The sequence below is a fragment of the Oncorhynchus mykiss genome, chromosome Y (genome assembly GCF_013265735.2).
Source record: "Oncorhynchus mykiss isolate Arlee chromosome Y, USDA_OmykA_1.1, whole genome shotgun sequence".
NCBI classification, from domain to species: domain Eukaryota; kingdom Metazoa; phylum Chordata; class Actinopteri; order Salmoniformes; family Salmonidae; genus Oncorhynchus; species Oncorhynchus mykiss.
The window spans coordinates 1,593,233-1,610,513 of NC_048593.1; the positions used below are offsets into that span (position 1 = coordinate 1,593,233).

Below are 17,281 nucleotides of genomic sequence, written 5' to 3' on the forward strand. Positions count from 1 at the left end.
TGCACATATATTATAGGATTTTTCTTCTATATGTATACATGGATGGTAGCTGGTTTCTGTATTACAGTTCTACTAATAATTCATACCACTGACTGACTTGTCAGCTGTTTTGACTGCAACTAAGCATATACAGTGCATTCGGAAAGTATTCAGACCCCATGACTTTTCCCACATTTTTTTACGTTACAGCCTTATTCTAAAATTGATTCAATAGTTTTCCCCCTCATCAATCTACACACAATACCCCATAATGACAAAGCAAAAACCAGTTTGATAATAAATTAAATCACATTTACATAAGTATTCAGACCCTTTACTCAGTACTTTGTTGAAGCACCTTTGGCAGCGATTACAGCCTTGAGTCTTCTTGGGTATGAAGTTACAAAGCTTGGCACACCTGTATTTGGAGAGTTCCTCCCATTCTTCTCTGCAGATTCTCTCAAGCTCTGTCAGGTTGGATGGGGAGTGTTGCTGCACAGTTACTGGCTGGGCCACTCAAGGACATTCAGAGACTTGTCCCGAAGCCACTTCTGCTTTGTCTTGGTTGTGTGCTTAGGGTCGTTGTCCTGTTGGAAGGTGAACCTTCACCCCAGTCTGAGGTCCTGAGCGCTCTGGAGCAGGTTTTGATCAAGGATCTCTCTGTACTTTGCTCCGTTCATCTTCCCCTTGCAAACTCCAAGTGGGCTGTCATGTGCCTTTTACTGAGGAGTGGCTTCCGTCTGGACACTCTACCATAAAGGCTTTATTGGTGGAGTGCTGCAGAGATGTTGGTCCTTCTGAAAGGTTCTGCCATCTCCACAGAGGAACTCTGGAGCTCCAATCAGAGTAACTATCACCTCCCTGACCAAATCTCCCCCAATTGCTCAGTCTGTGTGCCTTTCCAAAATCATGTCCAATCAACTGAATTTAACACCAGTGGACACCAATACAGTTGTAGAAACATCTCAAGGATGATCAATGGAAACAGGATGCACCTGAGCTCAATTTTGAGTCTCATAGCAAAGGGTCTGAATACTTATGTAAATTAGGTATTTCTGTTTTTTGTTTTTTTATAAATTCACAAATTTCTAAAAACCTGTTTTTGTTTTGTCATTATTGCGTATTGTATGTAGATTGATGAGGAAAAAACTATTTAATACATTTTAGAATAAGGCTGTGACGTAACATAGTGGAAAAAGTCAAGGGGTTGGAATACTTTCCGAATGCACTGTGTATATATAAGGTCATTTAGATTTTGTACACGGACATACTCATGCTGCAACAGGTCCCCCTCTACCCTCTGATGATATGTATAAGATAATATTGTCTCCAGAGAAACCTACATTCAAATAAATATTTTTTCATTGTCTCACATCAGATAGCGCAATGACCGTCTGCACTGATCTGTCTGATAACTTGCAATATATATTTGTCATGAGAAAGTCTTCACTACCTAATTCTTCATCTAGCTAAGGTGTTTTGTGGTGGTGCACAAAAATTTGCTTGCCAATGCTACTGTCTTCTTGCTGGCTGAACCAGTCTCAAATCAGTCCATATGGAAGGAAAGGCAGGGATGCTAACAATGCCAGTTCACACACTCCATGCTGAACACTCCCTCTAGCTAGTATAGTGAAGTTCTAGCTATGCATAAATTAGTTTTCATGATATCTGTTCTGCCGTGATAGTGCGCTGACTTCTACAACACAAATGACTGGTCTCTGCGACGTTATCGCATTGGCCAAATGTTACAAAGTAGTGAGGCACGGTGCCATCTGTCAGTCAGATAGATGCTGATTTCGGAGAACAGTCCCATAACTTTGGTGTCGTACAACTTCATCAACAATCTGTCAAACTAGCTACCGTACGGCCATTCAAAAAAGCTTGCACTAGGCTGCTAGCTGGAGAAAGTTTGATCAGCATATCCAGCGTGCATGGTTTGTCATAGTAGCCAGTACATCATAGCTACTGTGAGCAGAGGGATTTTCAGAATTAGGAAGTAATGTTAGGCGGATGAGCAAAATCTAGATTTTTTAGAGATGAGTTCCACGTCCTACAAGATTGATCGGTTGAGTGACGAGTGTCATGTAGGAGTGACGCCATCTGACGTGAAACAATGGATTTACCCTGAATAACTACTTATTGGGGAATACACACTGTTACAGCTCTCTGTGTAGAGTTCTGTATTGCAGTTCTGATAAGTATTTATACCATTGGCAGACTTTGTATACCATTAGCAGGTTTTTATACAGTATATCAAAATGACCCCAGTCTGTAGTTTGTCGGTTAATACAAATTATTTACTTTTTTTACCTTTTAACATAAATTGTCAAAAAATGCATAAACTCTTTAATTTTTGTATATTTTGTAATTTAGACCCTAATTTACATAATCTGAGGTGTATGTGTTGTGCCCGCCATCGGTTGAGACACAGCATACTTCAATACAGGGTGGATGTCATTTCAATCATAGAAATATAATTCAGTAAGGTCTCCCGGTGGTCTAAGGCACTGCATCGCAGTTGCTAGCTGTGCCACTGGAGATCCTGGTTCTTGTCCAGGCTCTGTCGTAGCCGGCTGCGACCGGGAGACCCATGGGGCGGCGCACAATTGGCCGAGCGTCGTTAGGGGAGGGCTTGGCCGGCAGGGATGTACTTGTCCCATTGCGCTCTAGCGACTCCTGTGGCGGGCTGGGCACATGCACACTGACACGGTCACTAGGTGTATGGTGTTTCCCCTGCTTTCCGGTTCAGCGGGCATTGTGTCAAGAAGCGGTGCGGCTTGGTTGAGTTGTGTTTCGGAGGACGCGTGGGTCTCGACCTTTGCCTCTCCTCAGTCCATATGGGAGTTGCAGCAATGAGACAAGACTGTAACTACCAATTGGATACCACAAAATTGGGGAGGAAAAAGGGGTAAAAAAAAAAAAAAAAGAAGAAATTGCTGGTACACAATTGACATTTTAAATAGAATTGAATTGAACTTCCAATTACTACCACAAAGATTGCTGCCGGTCCACCACTATTGAATATCAACTTAAAGAGCGACTGCCTTTAAAAAGCAACAAATCCCTTCATGGCATCGATATCAGTCAGGAACCATTATTCTAGTGTCAGAATTTACTACAAAGCGTAAACATAATCATTTTGGTCACAGTCAGTCTGGTCTAAAACGGAGTTTGGAACATCTGTGCGTCACAATGGGTAAAATAAGATTGAGTTTTGATTTGACAATGTCCATTTGCCCACTAACATGGGGTGAACAGCTGCTGTGATTGCTCTCGATCCAATAGCATAGACAGTGAGACAGACCTGCCCAGCAGTTCCGTCTTTTTTACATAAGACAACACATTGCACATTTTTTTTACTGGAGAAATACTGCACCAAACACCCTAGTTAAAGTTAAATTGCGCAACTAACACATCCTCGGCCAAAACGTAAACTCAAGAAACCTGTAATTAATTTGTTCTGAGATTGATTCTGGGGATTTTGAGAAAGTGAAATAGCCTTCCGTGTCTACAGTGTCTCATGGGGATGAACATCTTGAACCAAACGCGGAATCGGTTAGAAAACTGAAGTCTAGTTTTTCTTATGAGCAACAGAATAACACAGAATAATCGGCGTGTTCAGTGGCTCTTTAAATGGGAGTGTCTATTCTATTATCTATATATCTATGGTTTCAATAGGTTTCCTATGGAAGATTGACAGTGTAATTTAAAACAACTGATATTCCCACTCAAGTCAACATTCTCTGATGTGTAAACCTCCAACCATCTTTGTGGTACTTTCCCAAAGTAGAAATTTCAATTTTAGTACATTTATCCATTCCAAAAAGTAACTTTCTGAGCAAATATCTATGGAAGGTTTCATTCAAATCAAAAGGGGTGCAGTCAAAAAGTGATTGAAATCAAATGGAACCACCTTGTATACAGTGCCTTGCGAAAGTATTCGGCCCCTTGAACTTTGCGACCTTTTGCCACATTTCAGGCTTCAAACATAAAGATATAAAACTGTATTTTTTTGTGAAGAATCAACAACAAGTGGGACACAATCATGAAGTGGAACGACATTTATTGGATATTTCAAACTTTTTTAACAAATCAAAAACTGAAAAATTGGGCGTGCAAAATTATTCAGCCCCTTTACTTTCAGTGCAGCAAACTCTCTCCAGAAGTTCAGTGAGGATCTCTGAATGATCCAATGTTAAAAGCGCAGAGAGCATCATGAAGAACAAGGAACACACCAGGCAGGTCCGAGATACTGTTGTGAAGAAGTTTAAAGCCGGATTTGGATACAAAAATCAGACCACTGCAAATCTACCAAGACCTGGCCGTCCCTCTAAACTTTCAGCTCATACAAGGAGAAGACTGATCAGAGATGCAGCCAAGAGGCCCATGATCACTCTGGATGAACTGCAGAGATCTACAGCTGAGGTGGGAGACTCTGTCCATAGGACAACAATCAGTCGTATATTGCACAAATCTGGCCTTTATGGAAGAGTGGCAAGAAGAAAGCCATTTCTTAAAGATATCCATAAAAAGTGTCGTTTAAAGTTTGCCACAAGCCACCTGGGAGACACACCAAACATGTGGAAGAAGGTGCTCTGGTCAGATGAAACCAAAATTGAACTTTTTGGCAACAATGCAAAACGTTATGTTTGGCGTAAAAGCAACACAGCTGAATACACCATCCCCACTGTCAAACATGGTGGTGGCAGCATCATGGTTTGGGCCTGCTTTTCTTCAGCAGGGACAGGGAAGATGGTTAAAATTGATGGGAAGATGGATGGAGCCAAATACAGGACCATTCTGGAAGAAAACCTGATGGAGTCTGCAAAAGACCTGAGACTGGGACGGAGATTTGTCTTCCAACAAGACAATGATCCAAAACATAAAGCAAAATCTACAATGGAATGGTTCAAAAATAAACATATCCAGGTGTTAGAATGGCCAAGTCAAAGTCCAGACCTGAATCCAATCGAGAATCTGTGGAAAGAACTGAAAACTGCTGTTCACAAATGCTCTCCATCCAACCTCACTGAACTCGAGCTGTTTTGCAAGGAGGAATGGGAAAAAATGTCAGTCTCTCGATGTGCAAAACGGATAGAGACATACCCCAAGCGACTTACAGCTGTAATCGCAGCAAAAGGTGGCGCTACAAAGTATTAACTTAAGGGGGCTGAATAATTTTGCACGCCCAATTCTTCAGTTTTTGATTTGTTTAAAAAGTTTGAAATATCCAGTAAATGTCGTTCCACTTCATGATTGTGTCCCACTTGTTGTTGATTCTTCACAAAAAAATACAGTTTTCTATCTTTATGTTTGAAGCCTGAAATGTGGCAAAAGGTCGCAAAGTTCAAGGGGGCCGAATACTTTCGCAAGGCACTGTATTTCCTGTAAGAAAATTCTTCATAATGAAAATTCTGTGTTCAGATCCTGTGCATCCACCTGAAACGTTTTCGCCACGAGGTGATGTACTCCTTCAAGATCAACAGCCACGTGGCCTTCCCATTGGAGGGCCTCGAACTCCGACCTTTCCTGGCCAAGGACAGCCCCTCCCAGATCACCACCTATGACCTGCTGTCCGTTATCTGTCACCATGGCACCGCAGGCAGTGGGTGACCCTTGACTGAATTACCTAACATTAAAGACTCCCTCCAGCTATTTTTGACATGTTTGTTTGGCTGATATTGGTTGTGATTCACCGCAGCATATTCTTAGTGTTTCTGGTGTTTTCTTCATAGCTTACTATCTACATTTCTGCAATTCCATTAATCAACCTCTTTTTCACTGCCTCCCCCCTCTCTCTTCTCTCTTCCTCTGTCTTTCTCCTCCTATTTTCTCTCTCTCTCTCTTCCCCTCACTCCTAGGTGGTCACTACATAGCGTACTGTCAGAACGTGATTAACGGTCAGTGGTACGAGTTTGATGACCAGTATGTAACGGAGGTCCATGAGACGGTGGTGCAGAATGCTGAGGCCTATGTGCTCTTCTACAGGTGAGACTTCAACCTTCATTATGTTAGAACACTTTAAATGTTTTAATGTTTTGTTGAACTGAATATTGAGTATTTGATTTTGTGTGTGTGTGTATACACATGTGCTTGTGTGGGCCTGTGTCTGTGCATACACGCAGGCAGATGGCCATTTGAGTCTTTTCCATCTTACCTTACAAATGCATTGTATGCAGCCATCAATCCACTCCTATCCCCCGTGGACTGGTTCATACCTAAAAGGCGTCGATTTCCTCAACTAGATTGAATGGTGAGAAGGTGGTAAAACAACAGGGAAAATAAGCCTACTTTCTATATGAAACACCATATTCCACCACCATGCTAAAGTGGCTAGGAATGCTAGTCACGAATGTTGCGTATCGCGTTCAGCCAATCAGGTTGCAGCATTCTGTTGTTTACCCCTGTCAGGGCGCAACATCAGGAAGTAGCATTAGCCACTAGCATGGTGGTGGAAAATGGTGTTTCTTAAAGAAAGTACACATACTTTCACATGTTTTTTTTCTTCTGCCTTCTCGCTATTCAATCTAGTTAGAGGAAATCGACACCTTTGCAGCCTGAATGGAGAATGTTTTAGGTACAAACCGGTCCAAGAAGGATACGTGTGTATTGCCGGTTGCATACAATGCATTTGGATGGTAAAGATGAAACCATCCATACCAGATCAATATCGGCATCTGCCAATCTTTGAGCTAACATGCGTAATCAAATCACATTTTATTTGTCACATGCACCGAATACAACTGGTGTAGTAGACCTTACAGTGAAATGCTTACTTACAAGCCCTTAATTAACCAACAATGCAGTTTTAAGAAAAAATACATGTTAATTAAAAAATAAGAAATTAAAGAGCAGCAGTAAAATAACAATAGCGAGGCTATATACAGGGGGTACCGGTACAGAGTCAATGTATGGGGGCACTGGTTAGTCGTGGTAATATGTACATGTACAGTGGTTCCTACTTTAAAGGTTGCGAGCTTGCACCGCGGGACTTAGAGGTATCCGGCTTCACGGCTTCATTGCTCCAGACCACCACAAGGGGGAGTTAGAGCACTCATTATGCATTTGGGTCCCAAGGTTTTTATATGACCAATCATATGGAGTGGTTCCGATGACGAATTTGACGTGGGCCACCCGTCCCTGGTGACAGATGGCTGACAAAACATTACGGGAAGCAAATGTATGTAGTTATAACATCATAACGAGTCAAGCTAAAAATGTACAGTTGAGAGGAATTTGTTAGTTAATGTAGACACAAACCGATTGTGCATATTTTTTTATCATAAAGTTAATTAACGAAAATCCCTATTTAGCACGTTTTTTCCCCTGCCATATCCAATACCAGGTGTATCAAACTCATTCATTATAGCAAGCAGGGAGCGGGTTTCGAACCCTCAACATTCTAGCCTGACGTCCAGCACGCTATCGACTGTGCCCAAATGTATTCATTGGGGTTGGGGCCGATTGTGGCTAAAAACACTTTGTCAATTGGAATCTTTAACATGTGGAAAGGGGAAAAAGTATTATTAGTTTTTCACAAGCATAGCTGGAGGGCTATTAGTGGAACAATAGTCTATTCAACCTTCTCTAAAGAATTGTCTAATACCCGAGCTAAGTGTGAAACTCCCTCCTCCCCAACTAGGAACAAATCATTTTCAGGACTATGTAGAAAAAGCAGCGGAGATGCACACTATGTTTCTAAGAAGAGGCTATTCTCCACAATGTGTGGATGTAGCTCTTAATTTGGCATTGGGGAAAACATGACATGAGCTGCTACAAAAAGACCAGCTAAAGCCAAAGAACACTCTGTAATGTTCACAACTACATATACGAAAAGTGGGAGATGCGTTCAAGAAACACTGACATGTTTTATTTACGCGAGAAATTGGTCCATGCCAACTGCCAGCCACAAAAGAAACTCAGCCAGAATGTTCTTGGATTTTCCCCCTCCAGACATATCCTAAAGGTCTTAATGATGAAATGCCTATGTATGTTATGTTGTGAATTTGAACATGAATTATGCCCCTATTTCAGATCACTCTGACGTTTTTCTTACACTGTACCCAAAGATTTATGAAAACCTGCTTGGTAGGTCACAAAAAAAGATAGCTCAGATGTGCGAGTACCTTTTTCAATTTTGAATTTGACTTTACAAACAACAAGAGGGCTTAATTGGAGTCTATTTCTTCGGAGCCCAGATCTATATAAAATAACTTAACTGGCTGAGGTAGGCTACGAGGCTTAACAGCCTAATAGAAGTAGGATTTTTTTATTAGGCCTACTTACAATTGCAACTGGTCCAAAATGTAGCATCCTACATAAAACAATCATTTAAAGAAAATAAAGTCTGCACGTTCGAACTAAAACAATGTAACTAAAAAGAAAGAGCACATTTGTAATTCCCAAACTCTAAAAGTAATTGGAAAGGTAATACAAATTATGTGTGACATTGTGGTTACAATATTCAGTCAAGGGTAGCCTAGTGGTTAGAGTTTTGGACTAGTAACCGAAAGGTTGCAAGTTCAAATCCCTGAGCTGACAAGGTACAAATCTGTCGTTCTGCCCCTGAACAGGCAGTTAACCCACCGTTTCTAGGCCGTCATTGAAAATAAGAATTTGTTCTTAACTGACTTGCCTAGTTAAATAAAGGTAAAATAAAAAATATAAAATACAATAAAGAATGTAGCCCATCATGCAAATGATTCTTATTAGCAGGACAATAGACTCTTTATAGCCTGGCTACTGTTGTGAAAATCCCTCAACTTGCAATATATTCGATGCTTTAGTACTCTAGAGTGTTACATTTCTAACTCAAAACAGCATTTCTTCATCAACATCTTCATGCTTTCGTTAATCTTCTTGATCTTCTTTCTTTTTTTCTGTAGCAATTTTGAGCAAATTGCTCAAGGGCCACGGTTGATTAGTCTGTGAAGATGACGTTATTGAATGTCTCGCCAGCTTTGATCCATGACTGGGCCTGCAGGACGCAAAGTTCTTTGTTTGTCAGACAAATCATTCGGTCGAAACTTCAGAACAGTGCAAAACAAGCAAACACACTAGGTTAATGTTCTGAGAATAAAATATATGTGTGTGTGTGTGTGTGTGTGTGTGTGTGTGTGTCATACATTTCTTACCGAGTCGTGATGCCCGCAGATTAAAGTTTGCCTTTGCCGATCGCTCATCATCTTCATTCATCAGTGAGTCAATGGCTTGAATAGTCATTGACTCACTCGCGCATTGAAAAGGAACGAGATGGCATCACAATCCATGCCAGGCACACCTGTGAGCTCTGGAACTCCACCTCCGACAGGCAGTGTCAACATACAGTACAGGGTTTGTCAGCTTTTCGTTTCACCCTGACATTTCCATTCCTCTTCTGACAACAGAACTTGACCAACTGCTCACCAGGCACAGCAAGGGCCGCCCGGGTCGTTATGCTGTTCTGCTATTCCAAGGATGTGTAACCGAAAGAGAGAGATACCACGAGTGGGCACAGAATACATACCCTCCCGCTGTGGCCGTCTATTTCAGCACTGTTTCGCGCTGCTCTGAGACAAGCATGGAGAAACAAAAATGTTAAAATATTCCATGATATTTTTAAGATATGTTTTGACTGAATATAAGCAAGTGATGTCTGCTAAATAATCAAGTTAGGTTTCTCCAGAATTAAATCATTCTAAATAACTGGCTTTATTTACAAATTAGTGAGAATGTCTCACCCCATGTTCAAGAATCTCCAAAATGGAGTAACTTTTTAAATAAAGCGATTATTATTATTCATTAATTTAGAATTATATATAAAAGCCCATTAGATATTCCCACAGATCCTAATGGAAAATGCCCCTTAAATATGAATATATAGTCCTCCAAGCCTACTCCCGACTGTCACGTTGATCGCCATATTTTCCATTCCATCCTGACGGAATCCCTGAGTTTTTTTTCTTCTTTTTTTTTCTCTGAATAGAAACTCGAATCAAATTAATTAAGCCAAATTTATTAAAATCATTGTCATTACAAAAAAATATTTTAAATTCTCTGGTAATGCTAATATCTAATGCTTCTCAAAGATGCGATATCAAACTAGCAATAACTTGCAGTAACTGAAAAAATGTCTGAGAATGAAATGGTGTGCCACAGAATGATGTGCCGCAGCAAGGTGTGGCGCAGTATGACGCAACTTTTAAAGGAGGAACCACTGTCGGTAGAGTTATTAAAGTGAGTATGCCTAGATAATAAACAGAGAGTAGCAGCAGCATAAAGGGGGGAGCATTGCAAATAGTCTGGGTAGCCATTAGCTGTTTAGGAGTCTTTTGGCTTCGGGGTAGAAGCTGTTGAGAAGCCTTTTGTACCTAGACTTTGACAATTTTTAGGGACAAACCTGGTATAGAGATCCTGGATGGCAGGAAGCTTGGCCCCAGTGATGTACTGGGCCGTACGCACTACCCTCTGTTGTGCCTTGCGGTCAGAGGCCGAGCAGTTGCCATACCAGGTAGTGATGCAGCCAGCTGCTCTTCATGGTGCAGCTGTAGAACTTTTTGAGGATCTGAGGATCCATGGCAAATATTTTTCTCCTGGAGGGGAATAGGTTTTGTAGTGCCCTCTTCATATCTGTCTTGGCATGCTTGGACCATGTTAGTTTGTTGTGGACACCAAGGAACTTGAAGCTCTCAACCTGCTCCACTACAGCCCTGTCGATGGGAATGGGGGGCATGCTCAGTCCTCCATTTCCTGTAGTCCACAATCAAATCCTTTGTTTTGATCACGTTGAGAGAGATGTTGTTGTCCTGGCCTCACACGGCCAGGTCTCTGACCACCTCCCTATAGGCTGTCTCATCGTTGTCGGTGATCATGCCTACCACTGTTGTGTCATCAGAAAACTTAATGATGGTGTTGGAGTCGTACCTGGCCATGCAGTCATGAGTGAACAGGGAGTACAGGAGGGGACTGAGAACACACCACTGAGGGGCCCCCATGTTTAGGATCAGTGTGGCGGATGTGTTGTTACCTACCCTTACCATCTGGGGTGGCCCGTCAGGAAGTCCAGGATCCAGTTGCAGAGGAAGGTGTTTAGTCCCAGGGTCCTAACCTTAGTGATGAGCTTTGAGCTCACAATGGTGTTGAACGCTGAGTTGTAGTCAATGAACAGCATTCTCACATGTGTTCCTTTTGTCCAGGTGGGAAAGGGCAGTGTGGAGTGCAATAGAAATTGCATCATCTGTGGATCTGTTGGGGTGGTATGCACATTGGAGTGGGTCTAGGGTTTCTGGAATGATTGTGTTGATTTGGGTCATGACCAGCCTTTCAATGCACTTCATGGCTACACACGTGAGTGCTACGGGTTGGTAGTCATTTAGGCAGGTTACCTTAGTGTTCTTGGGCACAGGGATATGGTGGTCTGCTTGAAACACTTTGGTATTACAGACTCAGAAAGGGAGAGATTGAAAATGTCTGTGAAGACACTTGCCAGTTGGTCAGCGCATGCTCAGAGTACACATCCTGGTAATCCATCTGGCCCTGCGGCCTTGTGAATGTTGACCTGTTTAAAGGTCTTACTCACATCGGCTACGGAGACTGTGATCACACAGTTGTCCGGAACAGCTGATGCTCTCATGCATGTTTCAGTGTTACTTGCCTCGAAGCAAGCATAGAAGTAATTAAGCTCGCCTGGTAGGCTTGTGTCACTGGGTAGCTCGCGGTTGTGCTTCCCTTTGTAGTCTAATGGTTTGCAAGCCCTGCCACATCCGACGAGCGTCAGAACTGGTGTAGTACGATTCGATCTTAGTCCTGTACTGACGCTTTGCCAGTTTGATGGTTCGTCGAAGGGCATAGCGGGATTTCTTATAAGATTCTCTCTCCTTGAAAGCGGCAGCTCTGCCCTTTAGCTCAGTGCGGATGTTGCCTGTAATCCGTGTGTGTGTGTGTGTGTGTGTGTGTGTTTGTTTGTCCACAGGAAGAGCAGTGAGGAGTCGGTGAGGGAGAGGCAGAAGGTGGTGGATTTAGCTAACATGAAGGAGCCAAGCCTGCTGCAGTTCTACATCTCCAGAGAGTGGCTGAACAAGTTCAACACTTTCACTGAGCCAGGGCCCATCAGCAACCACACCTTCCTCTGCCAGCACGGAGGTCAGTACTGTACTGGTCCTACCACCACAACCCATTCTAAGCATCAACCACACTCAATCCATATAAGAACTGGGCTCACTTCAAGTAGTACTTGTTTTCTTTCAAATACTGCACTTGATTGAGCTTCCTGGCGCAGTGGAAGCAGTAGAGTACTGAGTAGTCCCAAAAGTGCAAACTCTGTCCATCTGGTCTGAGGGCCTTTCCTGTTCAAGGTATTCTATTTCTGTCCTCACTAACCCCACCTTTAGATACCAAGCACAACCACTTTCAACCCCAATTGAACTAATCTCCTACTTGTGTTTTGTCCAGGGATCCCGCCCAATAAGTACCACTACATTGACGACCTGGTGGTGATCCTGCCCCAGAACGTGTGGGAGTACCTGTACAACAGGTAAGATGAGTCTCGCTCCTCAGTCTGTCTGGCTGGCTGTCAAACTTTTTATCTTCCTTTCTGTCTGACGGACTGACGGACTGACTGACATGGTGAAGGAGTTCAATGGTCTATAAATTCTGTCTTTTCTGTCCGACTGTCTTCCTGCCCACCTGTCTGTCTGTCTTTTCATCAGACTGTCTCTCTAACAGACTGTATATCTGTCTCCCAGTTTTGGAGGAGGTCCAGCAGTGAACCACTTGTACGTGTGTGCCATCTGCCAGGTGGAGTTAGAGGCTTTGGCCAAACGCAGGAAGGTGGAAATAGACACCTTTATCAGGGTAAGAGGTGTTGTGTGTCTGTTTTTTCTGCATCAAAAAGGGGCTTAAGTGGTTGGCATGGCACGGTCAGTGTGGTTGAATTTGAGAGAACATTTTAGAGGCCCCCCCCCATCTTGCAGCGTATAAACATTTTTGAATTCCATTTTTTTTCAGCTTTAAAGCACATTTCCTGCAATTCTGTACTGAACAAAAATATAAACGCAACATGCAACAATTTCAACGATTTTACTGAGTTACAGTTCATATAAGGAAATCAGTCAATTGAAATTAATTTATTAGGCTGTAGTCTTGGGATTTCACATGACTGGGCAGGGGTGCAGCCATGGGTGGGGTAGGGAGGGCATAGGCCCACCCACTGGGGAGCCAGCTCAGCCAATCAGAATGAGTTTTTCCTCACAAAAGGGCTTTATTACAGACAGAAATATTCCTCCGTTTCATCAGCTTTCCGGGTGGCTGGTTTCAGACAATCCAGCAGGTGAAGAAGCTTGATGTGGAGGTCCTGGGCTGGCGTGGTTACTCATGGTCTGTGGTTGTGAGGCCGGTTGAACGTACTGTCAAATTCTCTAAAATGACATTGGTAGAGAAATTAACATTAAATTCTCTGGCAACAGCTCTGGTGGACATTCGTGCAGTCAGCATGCCAATTGCACACTCCCTCAACTTGAGACATCTGTGGCATTGTGTTGTGTGACAAAACTGCACATTTTATTGTCCGCAATACAAGGTGCAACTGTGTAATGATCATGCTGTTTAATCAGCTTCTTGATATGCCACACCTGTCAGGTGGATGGATTATCTTGGCAAAGGAGAAACGCTCACTAACAGGGATATAATCTTATTTGAGAGAAATATTTTTTTTGTGCCTATAGAACATTTCTGGGATATTTTATTTCAGCTCTTGAAATATGGGACCAAGAATTTACATGTTGCATTTATATTTTGGTTCAGTGTACACATTCTGCCATGGAGCTGAGAGAAAATGTTGCAGTTTTAAAGCTAATTTCCTGCAATTCTATGCATTTTGCCATGGATATTGCTATGTTCTTTTGCTCAAACATAATAACTAAATCTGTACAGATAAGTGAATTGTTTTTGGAGTTTTCAATTCTCCCTGACTGTCTAGCTTTTATTTTGGTGATTGTTAGTTCTCGAAGATTATATTCTAAAAAAATATATATAGATCCATTAATATTTTCTAAATATGTTATGTTGTTTAGCCGTTTAAGTTTACACAAAGCATTTTCCATTTCATTAAAAAAAAAACTGTTTAGTTATTAAGCGGCCCGCCCAAGGATTTCAATGGTAGAAAAATCCCTGTGTGTTTGTGCCCTCTCTCGGTCTCTCCAGTTGAATAAAGAGTTCCAAGCGGAGGAGGCTCCTACAGTCATCCTGTGTATCAGTATGCAGTGGTTCAGAGAGTGGGAGAGCTTTGTCAAGGGCAAAGACAATGGTAGGATTCTATGAGAATAGATACCAGGCATTATAGTACCAACAGAAGCTAAGAGCTGAATTACCTCAGTACACCATCCTTATCATATTGTATCCTCTGTGCAGACCAGATATGTAATAATAATATATGCTATTTAGCAGATGCTTTTGTCCAAAGTCATGCGTGCACACACTTTAAAATGGGTTGTCCCGGGAATCAACCCACTATCCTGGCGTTACAAGCGCCATGCTCTACCAACTGAGCTACAGATGAATAAATACAGTCTGCAATGTTCCTCAGTAACAACACTAAAGCTTTTGTTGGTGTTTGTTTATGTTGGTCATTGTTTTCTCAGAGCCCCCTGGTCCTATTGACAACAGTAAGATTGGTGTCATGAAAGGGGGACATGTACAGCTCAAGCAAGGTAAGCAGTGTATTCTCATACATATTCACATTGTGTGGGTTGGTTGGTCGGTCTGTGGGTACTTGCGCTTCTGTGTATATTGGAATACACCGTGTGTGTGTGTGTGTGCGCGCGCACGTCTGTACACACAGAGTGTACAAAACATTAGGAACACCGACTCTTTCCTTGACAGACTGACCAGGTGAATCCAGGCAAAAGCTATGATCTCTTATTGATGTCACTTGTTAAGATGAATGGGAGGAGACAGGATAAAGAAGGATTTTTAAGCCTTGAGACGGTTGAGACATGGATTGTGTGTGTGCCATTCAGAGGTGAATGGTGGGCACGACAAAATATTTAAGTGCCTTTAAACAGGGTATGGTAGTTGGTGCCAGGCACACCGGTTTGTCAAGAAATGCAATGTTGCTGGGTTTTTTACGCTAAAAAGTTTAATGTGTGTATCAAGAATGGTCCACCACCCAAAAGACATCCTGCCAACTTAACACAACTGTGGGAAGCACTGGAGTCGGCATGGGGCAGCATCCCTGTGGAATACTTTTGACACCTTATAAAAGCCATACCCCGATGAACTGAGGCTGTTCTGAGGGCGAAAGGGGGAGGTGTCCTTAATGTTGCCTTTTTCCACATGTTGTTACGTCGCTCCACAGCTATTTTCAGGTCTATCCAGAGTTTTTCGATCAGGTTCAAGTCTGGGCTCTGGCTAGGCCACTGAAGGAAATTGAGACTTGTTCCGAAGCCACTCCTGTTTTGTCTTGGCTGTGTGCTTAGTGTTGTTTTCTTTTTGGAAGGAGAACCCAGTCTGAGATCCTGAGCCATCTGGAGCAGGTTTTCACCAAGGATCTCACTGTACTTTGCTTCATTCATCTTTCCCTCGATCCTGACTAGTCTCCCAGTCCCTGCCTCTGAAAAACATCCCTACAGCTTGATGCTGCCATCATTTCCTCCAAACGTGACCCTTGGCATTCAGGCCAAAGAGTTCAATCTTGGTTTCATCAGACCAGAGAATCTTGTTTCTCATGGTCAGAGTCCTTTTGGCAAACTCAATGTGGGCTGTCATGTGCCTTTCACTGAGGAGTGGCTTCCGTCTGGCCACTCTACCATAAAGGCCTGATTGGTGGAGTGCTGCAGAGATGGTTGTCCTTCTGGAAGGTTCTCCCCTCTCCACAGAGGAACTCTAGAGCTCTGTCAAAGTGACCACTGGGTTCTTGGTCACCTCCCCGACAAAGGCCCTTCTCCCCTGATTGCTTAGTTTGGCCAGGCGGCCTGCTCTAGGAAGAGTCTTGGTGGTTCCAAACTTCTTCCATTTAAGAATGACGGAGACCACTGTGTTCTTGGATTTTCAATGCTGTAGAAATGTTTTGGTACCATTCCCCAGATCTGTTCCTCGACACAATCCTGTCTCGGAGCTCTACGGACAATTCCTTTGACCTCATCGCTTGGTTTCTGCTCTGACATGCACTGTCAACTGTGGGACCTTTTTAGACAGGTGTGCGCCTTTCCAAATCATGTCCAATCAGTTGCATTTACCACAAGTGGACTCTAATCAAGTTGTAGAAACATCTTAAGAAAGATCAGTGGAATCTGGATGCACCTGAGCTAAATTTCGAGTCTCATAGCAAAGGTTTTGAATATTTATGTAAATAAGGTATTTCATATATTTGTACATTTATTTTTTGGCAAAAATTTCTAAACCTGTTTTCACTTCGTTGTTATGGAGTATTGTGTGTAAATTGAGGGGATACAACTCTTTTTTTAATCCATTTTAGAGTAAGGCTGTAACATAAAACAAATTGGAAAAAGTCAAGGGGTCTGAATACTTTCCCGAATGCACTGTATATCAAATAGCTAAATGACCATATGATCCTTGTGGGGTGCTCCTAATGTTTGATATACTCAGTGTAGTGTATGTTAACACGCCTTGGTGTGTGCTCCTAGGGGCTGACTATGGTCAGATCTCAGAGGAGACGTGGCAGTATCTCCTCGGTATTTATAGTGGAGGGCCTGAGATTGCAGTGAGACAGACGGTGCCGGCCACCAACACAGACAGCCTGCATGGAGAGAGGAAGATCGAGGCAGAGACCAGGGCACTCTGAGAAATGGTGAGTCACAGCACACACACACACACATACAAGCACCCAATACACACGTTGTGTTTACAGACTGTCGTGATAATTTCCTGTATTACCAAATAATGAGAGAGCAAACCACACACAAGTCAGAGTTATATCATAAAGTCCATCTTTAATTATATGAGCTTCACCATAGCCCTGTGACTCTCAGATCAATTCAGTGTCTATAGATGAATTCTCTGAGAGTGCTTACAAAACAGTTCTTAGTATCATTTATAGCCAAGACACACCCATCTCAACTCACATGACGAATAACAGATCTTATGAACATTACAAAGTAAGACTTTACTTGAAAGAGGAGAATCCCATAGCCAGACAGCATTAGCTATAAATTATCGTTCAGTTTGGTCTTCTAAACAAAGTTCTTATCTCGTTCTTGGTACAACATAGTACCAAACCATTACCTTATCCAATGGCATATATCAATTGTCAATTCTAGATACTCCCTCCCATCTCAAATTAAACCCCCTCCTGGACAAGATCACAGAG

General features: G+C 42.5%; 1 protein-coding gene across 9 annotated transcripts in view; it reads left to right on the forward strand.

Annotated features, from left to right (window-relative positions):
• The window catches only part of LOC110509295 (ubiquitin carboxyl-terminal hydrolase 20), a 46,183-nt gene that overhangs the window by 20,731 nt on the left and 8,171 nt on the right, over positions 1–17,281 (forward strand). For all 9 annotated transcript variants that reach the window (XR_005040379.1, XM_036967478.1, XM_036967481.1 and 6 more), the window contains 8 exons: positions 5,404–5,584; positions 5,841–5,967; positions 11,930–12,099; positions 12,409–12,490; positions 12,702–12,810; positions 14,158–14,260; positions 14,595–14,663; positions 16,599–16,762. Coding sequence is in view for 8 of the 9 variants with exons in the window: in XM_036967478.1 (XP_036823373.1) it covers positions 5,404–5,584; positions 5,841–5,967; positions 11,930–12,099; positions 12,409–12,490; positions 12,702–12,810; positions 14,158–14,260; positions 14,595–14,663; positions 16,599–16,756 (999 nt within the window). In the remaining variant the exon portion in view is untranslated. The remainder of the gene's footprint in view (positions 1–5,403; positions 5,585–5,840; positions 5,968–11,929; positions 12,100–12,408; positions 12,491–12,701; positions 12,811–14,157; positions 14,261–14,594; positions 14,664–16,598; positions 16,763–17,281) is intronic.